Here is a 9515-nt window from a genome sequence, read left to right as displayed (position 1 = left end):
AAAACTGTTAATGCAACCTTTTGCTTGGGGATGGGGGTAGAGAAAACAAAGGTGAAAGCCCCAGCCTGTAGTCTGAAAGATCTGAGTCTGTTCTTATGTTCTTAGCTGCGGCAAAGCACAGGCCCCAATTTAAACCACAGGATGCAGCTCCCTCAAGCCCGGGGCTGGTTCCGGGGCTCCGGGCGGCAGCGCGGAACCCAGCAGATACACCGCACCTGGCGGCTCCGGGGACGTCTCTGAGGAGGGTCGGCGGGGACCCGCCCCTCGCCGCCGTACGGGCCGCCACGTCGTCTGGCGGCTGCGTGCGCGGTGGTGGGCGGGGCGCGGCGCCGCGGCCGGGCTGGCGGGGGAGGAAGATGGCGGCCGGCATCCGCGAGAAGCAGACAGGTGAGCGGCTGCCGCGCCGCGGGGACTGTGGCAGCCGCCTCTCGCGGGGCGGGAGGGCTCAAGGTCGGGCCCGCGCTGCAGCCGGGGCTCCCGCCTGCCTCCCCTGTCGTGGCCCTGGCGGGGCCCCGGGGCGGGATGGAGGCATCTCCGCGCCGCCTCGCCTCCGTCGGGGGGTTCGCGCCCGGTTTGGCTCTCCTGGCAACAGGGCGGTGGCATTTTCCCCCCTCCTCCTCCTCCCCCGGCGGCCGGTGGGGCACCGCTGAGCCGCCTCTGCAGCGGCAGGACTAGGGCTACAGGGGCCTCTGGGCGCAGCTTTTGCCGAGGGGGCTCGGCCCCGCTGAGAGGCGCAGGGCCGCGGGTGCCCGCGCGGCCCTGGGGACGTGGCCGAGGTGCCGCCGCGGTGTGGAAATCGCCCGGGAGGGGCTCCCGCTGCCCGGGACGTGCGCGGAGCCCTTCCGAGGCCGCGGGCAGCGGGTTGTGTGCTCCCTCGTTTCGGCTGCCTTTCTGCCCGTGGCAGGGATCAATGGGAAATACCGTTTAATTGTGCAAAACCAAAGCTGCAGTTGCGATGCTCCTCCTAAGACTATATAGGGCCGTCGGACTGTGTACTGACCGTCAGGTAACTGGGAGCGCGAGATTAGATACGACCAATTACACGGGAGGCTTTCTGTGTGGGTAAAGGGTTCTGGCCCTCCTTACATATTGCTCTGAGTCCAAAATTGACTCTTGCTTCTCGATCTTAATGCTGTTTTATGGAATCTTAAGCCACCCATTTGAACATACCACGAAGCGTAGAGGACGACAACTCCATAGTCCTCTACTTCGCTTACTCCCCAAGGTTTTGGTTAGTAGTTTGAGCTGTAATCTTGACACCTTCTCCTCAACAACTGCAGTGTTTTTCTGGTGGTACAGAGGATTCTGGGTGCATTTATTTAACATGAAATGCCTAAAATCATCTGCCAGAAAATCTCAGAAAATTTCACAGAAAATTTCTGTGTGGACCTTAAATATTTACTAGTATTCTTCCTTTTCTTTTTGTACCAGAAGTCTACTTTCTGTAGTCTCATTCCTGTGGCCATCTATCATTATAGTGCTGTTTAAAGTTCCTTTACAATCATTTACTTTTCTTCACTCTGCTACTTTTCTAATACAGCCTGCTGGTTTTGAGCTCTTATTCCATACAGGTTTATTCTTTTCTGTTGTCTTTCACCTTGTTAACGTTATTTCGGTCAAGCTTTACCACTGAACCATGTTGTCTCCCATTGTGGAGGTCATTTGCAAGGAGGTAGATTGGACAACTAAAACATACTCAGAAAAAGGAAAGAACTTATTATCATTTGGTGTTTGTATTACCACATATGTGCACTATTTGTTGTGACCTTTACCCTGGTTCATAACCAGTCAAAGCATATCATCAAGCATGGTAAAAACCTGATCCTTGCCCCAAAGAGCATTCAGCCTAAACATGAATGAAAGGTTCACTGCTGGTAGCGTGATTTGAAAAGGCAGTGCAAAGGAGGAGGAAGCAGGGACAGACTGTGAAGGAGGACTTCAGAAACGTTGCCTGGGCATGGATGGATGGTGTTAGGAAAGACAAAGTTCAACTGAAGTTGAGATCTGCAGCATATGTCAAGAGCAATGAGAAGAGCTTCTGTTGCGACATTAGTAGCGAAAATATGAATAAGGAGAAACGTTGGATCATTGCTAAATGGAGCTGGTCATTTAATGGTGGTGGGCACGGATAAGGCTGAGGTACCCGATGCTTTCTTTGCCTTACTCTTCACCAACAAATTCTCTGAGGCCTTTGTGTCACTTTGGAGTCAAACATAGAGCAAATCCTCTTAGAAAATATTTCTCATCACACGAAGGAGAAAAATAATGAAACGTGACTTTTGCATTTATATTTTATGATGGTTTTCCTCTCAAAGGATATGTATAATAAAATCTTGCTAAGGAGTTTAATTTCTGTTGTTGAAGTGTAAGGATAATAAAGCATTATTCTGCTTTATTTTCCAGTGGCTTTGAAACGTATGCTGAACTTCAATGTTCCTCCTGTTAAAAACAGCACAGGAGAACCAGTATGGAAGGTAAGAACTATTTGAATAGGAATAGGAGAATTTTATAGTGTTCAAAAAAAAGTTCAGATTTTCAAATTTTACTTAACTCAAGCATCTTCTCTATTTTATGAACTTTAACAAAATAATTCTTCATGTGTTATGAATATACAGAATTGAGTATCAGAATTGCTTAGAAAAATACATATTTGAGATACTGGCTGCTTGAAGACCCAGTGACTGACTATGTAGGCAATATTTTAATGGGTAACTGAGGAGGATGTTTTTGAAATATACTTAGGTATATTTCTCATTGCGTGATACCTTACAGGTGAAGCCCACAGAAAGGGAAGAACTGTTGATAGCCTTAAATTTAGAACAAGCTGAGCTCAAGCTGTCTTTGTTAGCTTTAAAAAAGTAACTAACTTGTAATGTGTGAGAAGTTTTTGCTACTATAAAGCATATATTCTCTTCATCTCTTCATCTATTCTGTTGCCTTTTCTCACTAGTTCCTTTTTTTCCCCTCTCTGTTTCTTCCTTTGTTTCTCCCAAATGCAGTCAGAGAAGTTCTGCACTTAAAATAACAAATTTCTGACAGCAAATTCCTGTTTGACATTATTCAGGAGATGGAAGTGATTATTACCCCTTTATCACTGAGTTTCTCGTCACTCTTTTTTAAAGTTATTTGTTAATAAGCATGCATGGAAGTCCATGCCAAATTAATTGTTAATTGTTAATTGGTAACTGTTTAGCACTTCTCAGGTTAGAGTAGTAGTTCCTTGAACTGGAATTCCTATATCCACTGTATCCCATATTCTGCAGTATCCACTTTTTACAGCACTTTGTAAGAAGATGTATATCTTTTTCAGGTTCTCATTTATGACAGATTTGGCCAAGATATAATCTCACCTTTGCTGTCAGTGAAAGAGCTGAGAGATATGGGGATCACTTTGCATCTGTAAGTACTTTTAAAAAATTGGGATTTTTTTTTTTCCCCCTAAAAAGAACTTGATTTAATATTTCCCAAAATCATGAACACTGAAAATCATTCAATGAATAACTACTGAAATAAAGATTATATCCTGACTTGTTCCTAAAATCTGATGGTATTATTCAGAATCGGGGAGTGGAGAGATGATTCCATACATTGGTCAATAGGATTTCTTACTAAGTACAGGAAGCCCCTCTTCAAAAATAAAAATTATCCAATAGGTATTTTTTTGAATCTGTCAGTACAAATCCCTCTGTATTCATATATGTAACAATTATTTTGGCACAAACTGTTTCATGGGGCTGTGCATGTTCTCTGCTTCTCTTTTTACACTTAGAGTTTAATTGTCTCTTGTCAAACAGATGGAAACTTTAAGTATTGTTTTAAGAGATTTTCCCTTTCATTTTCTCCAGATTACATTTGTTTAGTTCATTGTCCTTCCTAAGTGAAGGCTAGAAACAGAAACACAGTTTAACATGTTGACATATCAGCAGAAATGTGAGAGAAATGTGAGAAGCAGTAAAGGCAAGTTTAATACTATGAGATATGCAAGTTTTTTGTTATCATGTCAAGAATTTATAATTGGTATATGAACTTTGTGGATGCAGTATTTTACCTTCCTCTGAATGAATTCATCTATTTTTGAAGATTTATGAAGCCTTTCCTCAAGCTTTGAATAAACTTCGGAGACATCTATTAATGGATGTTTCTATTGACATCTATTGAGTCGAAGAAAATACAAGTATGATTTTTGCTATTTTTTTAATGTCTTGTTCTTACAAAAAAGTCTAGGTAAATGTAGGGAGAAATTGTAGGAAATTAAATGTGTCTATACAAATAATTTCTTTAACTTTTACAATTTTACACAAATCAGAGGAGGAACACATTAAAGATGTACTTTTTCTTCCTTTCAGGCTTTTGCATTCAGATCGGGATGCTATTCCAGATGTTCCAGCTGTTTACTTTGTAATGCCAACAGAAGAAAATATTGACAGAATGTGCCAGGTAACTTGCATTCTTAATGTTTCAAATGAGCACACAAAGCAGAGCATGTGGCATACTCCTGCACGCACTGGAGTGTGGCTGTTCTGTATCTACTCCTTGTGCATGTCTGAACACCTTTTCTTGCATTTTTTATGTATTAGCATATATATATAGCTTATATATTAGCATATATATAGCTTATATATTATATTAGCATATATATAGCTTATATATTTTATATATTAGAATAAAGTTTGGCAAGGGATGTGAAAGATAACAGGAAAGGATTCTATAGATACGTAGCAAATAAAAGACAGACTAGGGACAATGTGGGCCCTCTCCAGAAGCTATTGAGAGAACTCGCTACCATGGATTTGGAGAAGGCTGAGGTTCTCAGTGACTTCTTTGCCTCAGTCTTCACTGGCAAATGCTCTGACCACACCACCGAAGTCTTGGAAAGCAGATGCAGGGACTGTGAGAATGAAGACCTTAGGCCCACTGTAGGAGAGGATCAGGTTCGAAACCATCTTAAGAACCTGAACATGCACAAGTCCATGGGACCTGATGAAATCCACCCACGGGTCCTGAAGGAGCTGGCGAATGAGGTTGCTAAACCACTGTCCATCATATTTGAAAAATCGTGGCAGTCACGTGAAGTTCCTGATGACTGGAAGAAGGGTAATATAACCCCCATTTTCAAGAAGGAGAAGGTGGAAGATCTGGGGAACTACAGACCAGTCAGTCTCACCTCTGTGCCTGGCAAAATCTTGGAACAGTTTCTCCTGGAAAGCATGCTAAGGCACATGAAAAACAACGAGGTGGTTGGTGACAGCCAACATGGCTTCACTAAGGGGAAATCCTGCCTGACCAATTTGGTGGCCTTCTATGATGGAGCCACGGAACTGATGGACAGGGGCAGAGCAGTTGACGTCATCTACCTGGACTCGTGCAAAGTGTTCCACACTGTCCCGCACGACATCCTTGTCTCTAAACTGGAGAGACATCAATTTGATAGATGGACCACTCAGTGGATAAAGAACTGGCTGGATGGCCACACGCAAAGAGTTGTGGTAAACGGCTCAATGTCCAGTTGGACACCTGTAACGAGTGGTGCCCCTCAGGGGTCGGTGTTGGGACCAGTCCTGTTCAACATCTTTGTCGGCGACATGGACAGTGGGATTGAGTGCGCCCTCAGCAAGTTTGCTGACGACACCAAGCTGTGTGGTTCGGTTGATACGCTAGAGGGAAGGGATGCCATCCAGAGGGACCTTGACACGCTTGTGAGGTGGGCTGATGCCAACCTTATGAAGTTTAACCAAGCTAAGTGCAAGGTCCTACACCTGGGTCGGGGCAATCCCAGGCACAGCTACAGGTTGGGCAGAGAAGAGATTCAGGGCAGCCCTGCAGAGAAGGACCTAGGGGTGTTGGTTGATGAGAAGCTTAACATGAGCCAGCAGTGTGCGCTTGCAGCCCAGAAAGCCAACCGTATCCTGGACTGCATCAAAAGAAGCATGACCAGCAGGTCAAATGACGTGATCCTGCCCTTCTACTCTGCTCTCGTGAGACCTCACTTGGAGTAGTGCGTACAGTTCTGGTGTCCTCAACATAAAAAGGACATGGAGCTGTTGGAGCGAGTCCAGAGGAGGGCTACGAGGATGATAAGAGGGCTGGAGTGCCTCCCATATGAAGACAGGCTGAGAGAGTTGGGGCTGTTCAGCCTGGAGAAGAGAAGGCTGCGTGGAGACCTCGTAGCAGCTTTCCAGTATCTGAAGGGGGCCTATAAGGATGCTGGGGAGGGACTCTTCCTTATGGACTGCAGTGGTAGGACAAGGGGTAATGGCTTCAAACTTAAACAGGGGAAGTTTAGATTAGATGTAAGGAAGGAAGAAGTTCTTTACAGTGAGGGTGGTGAAGCTCTGGAGTGGGTTGCCCAGGGAGGTTGTGGGTGCTCCATCCCTGGCGGTGTTCAAGGCCAGGCTGGACAGAGCCTTGGGCTACATGGTTCAGTGCGAGGTGTCCCTGCCCATGGCAGGGGCATTGGAACTAGATGATCTTAAGGTCCTTTCCAACCCTTACTATTCTATGATTCTATATTTGTCAAAAAATATTACCCATAATTTTTACACACAAAACTTCAACTTCCCCGAAAGTAGAAAGGTAAGTACATCGTCTCTTTTGGAGAGAGACTTCTGGAAGTGAAAAGACAAGAGGAAGTGGGCACAAATTGAAATACAGGCAATTCCATTCAGACATAAGAAAAAGCTATTTTAATGAGGGTGGCAAACGCTGGAACAAATTGCCTGGAGAGTTTGTGGAGTCTCCATCCATGGAGATGGTCAAAACTTGACTGGACACAATCCTGAGCCACTTGCTTTATTTGATTCTGCTTTGAGCGGGAGGCTTGGACTAGGCTAACCTCAGCTTTTCACATTCTCTGGGAAGGGAAGAGAGGAAAGGGGATTTTTGGTCAGTGGTAAGTTACAGAATAGTAGTTGCTGTCTGGCAGCTTAAATTTCATTTCCTGTTTTTTGCAGTTCTGTGCTAGGTTGGTTATGTTTAGTTATGTAGTGGAAACATGATGTACAGGGCTGTATGAACAGAGAGCTAAACACTTCCAAAAATTTATCCAACTGTGGTTAATTGGTACATCACATAGTAAAAGTGTGAATGTTTTTTAATTAGTCAGACATATATTAGTATTTGTTCAGGAAAAAGCTTGTGTTTTTCCTTTCATTCAGGATCTTCGAAACCAGCTTTATGAATCTTATTATCTAAACTTTATTTCTGCCATTTCAAGAAGTAAACTGGAAGATATTGCAAATGCTGCCATAGGCGCTAATGCAGTAACTCAGGTGGCTAAGGTAAGAAAATCCCTCAGTCTCTAATATTAAAGATACTACCATTGCAGGTGTTTTTGCATTCTTGCGTGGCCACGTCAGTGCCAAATACAGCTTTTCTGACTGAATCATGAACAAAATAAATGTTTGGCTAGATTCAATGTTAGACATAGATTTACTGGGTGACAAAGGGAATCTACAGTCATCTCAGTAATGCAGCTTAGTACTGTACTTCAGCTTAGTCAAAAGTTCAAATGCTGCAAGACTTTATGCTAAATGATGAGGGGAAATAGAGTGGTTTCAGAGTATTCCTGATCTCATCAGCTCAATGAGTGCATCCAGTGCATATATAATGGGATGGAGTTTTTAGCTCCTAAATACACTAAAAGTGTAGTATTAGTGCAGTTGTGATTTTATTAAGCAGTGTACTGTAGAGGTGGATGTTTCATACATACACACTGTTACTCAGGACACTCCTGCACCTTTATGATTTAAAGGCAGGTGTCAGGTATTTACCCTCTTCTTTTTGTTCACTGTCTGTACCAAAACCTGTAAATTATTAACTAATTGCTTTCTTATATACTTAAATACGTTCACCTGTTCTCACTCCTGTTAGAGAGTACTACTGACATGAGAGAAAGAAACTCTTGTGAAGTGAAATGAAATGAAAACTGCTAGTCTTACTTAAACCTGAGGTCTCCAGCAGGAGTAAATTGGTGTAGCGCTGTGAACTAACCCTCTTAAATGTTTTTTACGGTTGTGATATCCCATGCTATAGAGAGGTTTAACTTTTTTCCTGAATGTACAGGTATATTACAGAAAAACTAGAATTCGTGGGCTATAATCTCTCATTGTTTAGATATTGCCCTCTTTCCTTTATCCTGCCTGAGAGCTCAGCCCTGTTCATGTTGTAGTCCTTCATATTAATAAAAAATAAACCTGTAATTTTTATAATGTCCTCCATATGTGTTTTTTTCAGTGATGCTTGGCTACTAAAAATTTGTCCACGGAAATACTTGAACTGTTTTCTTTCAGCACTTTTCAGGTGCTCTAATGTTTTGTGTTATCACTCCATCCTTGCATGGGCTTGATACATGATATCTTTAATTTCTTTATTTTAATGGGTAGTTCTGTAAAATGTTCAAAAAGAAGTAGCAATAAACCACAGAGAGATTTTTTTTATGCTTCACTCTGGGCTGTTCTGACCATTATTCCTTGATTTCTAGGTGTTTGATCAGTATCTTAATTTTATTACTTTAGAAGATGACATGTTTGTATTGTGTAACCAAAACAAAGAACTTGTTTCCTATCGTGGTAAGTAGAATTTGTATAAAAATTATACCAAAATGTCTAATATTGAAATTTACTCTTGAAGTGGTAGCTAATACCAAGCAGTGATTTTATTTTGCTTTGATCTGCTCAGAATTCAGGATTATCTGCTAGATGTAGTTTAGAGTCATAAAGGAAGCAGTTCTTAGATATTCATTTCAGCATCTTTACAACACAGCTATTATAATACTGAAAAATACTATGTATCTTTAAATAACAAATTTAGTCAAGCAAAACTGCAATATAGATATAAAATGGATAGTAGGCCTTTTTCTGCATGAAGTAATATAGGAAAAATTTTGTATTGTTTATACATGTAGATAGATGCTGCGGGTGCCTGCTGTGCTTAGGCACCACTAATCTGCAGTTCTTAAGTAATTAAGTGTTTTGTTTGTGTGTGAATGGTCAGTTGGAAAGTTTCTGTAAGGAATACAAAGCAAGAAAGATCATAGAATAGAATCATAGAATAGTTAGGGTAGGAAAGGACCTTAAGATCATCTAGTTCCAACCCCCCTGCCATGGGCAGAGACACCTCACACTAAACCATGTCACCTAAGGCTCCGTCCAGCCTGGCCTTGAACACCGTCAGGGATGGAGCATTCACAACCTCCCTGGGCGACCCATTCAGTGCCTCACCACCCTCACTGTAAAGAACAGTAAAGATGACTTTAACTGATAGTTTCTTGTATCTTTTAGACAGTGACCAGTCAGTATCTCCTTTTCTTATTCAAGACATGAAAATGTGGTAGTGTGCAAGGGGAGATGGTTAGTATCAGGGGCTAGAGTAGCACCAGGAAGAATCTGGGAAAGGACTTTCTAGAAAATAAATGCTGATTGCTTCTGCAAGCATGTGAGCCAAACATGTCAGCTTTTTCCTGAAGTCTCTGAGTTGCAAATGAAGTCAGCCTCATGGAAGCCTTTTTTTTTCTCTTG

The 9515-nt window shown here is 42.6% G+C and overlaps 1 protein-coding gene across 2 annotated transcripts in view; it reads left to right on the top strand.

Annotated features, from left to right (window-relative positions):
• The first annotated feature begins 186 nt into the window (after positions 1-186).
• SCFD1 (sec1 family domain containing 1) overlaps positions 187-9515 on the top strand; it is a 52062-nt gene continuing 42733 nt past the window's right edge. The window contains exons 1-6 of one of the 2 annotated variants that reach the window (XM_030481618.1): positions 187-387; positions 2404-2474; positions 3311-3399; positions 4347-4437; positions 7155-7277; positions 8480-8567. In XM_030481618.1, coding sequence (XP_030337478.1) covers positions 357-387; positions 2404-2474; positions 3311-3399; positions 4347-4437; positions 7155-7277; positions 8480-8567 — 493 coding nt within the window. In that variant the 5' untranslated portion in view covers positions 187-356. The remainder of the gene's footprint in view (positions 388-2403; positions 2475-3310; positions 3400-4346; positions 4438-7154; positions 7278-8479; positions 8568-9515) is intronic. The other variant, XM_030481619.1, reaches the window with a different exon arrangement.

The sequence above is a fragment of the Strigops habroptila genome, chromosome 4 (assembly GCF_004027225.2).
Source record: "Strigops habroptila isolate Jane chromosome 4, bStrHab1.2.pri, whole genome shotgun sequence".
Taxonomy (NCBI): domain Eukaryota; kingdom Metazoa; phylum Chordata; class Aves; order Psittaciformes; family Psittacidae; genus Strigops; species Strigops habroptila.
The sequence above is the reverse complement of the archived record's forward strand: the minus strand, read 5'-3'. Positions and strand labels throughout refer to the sequence as shown.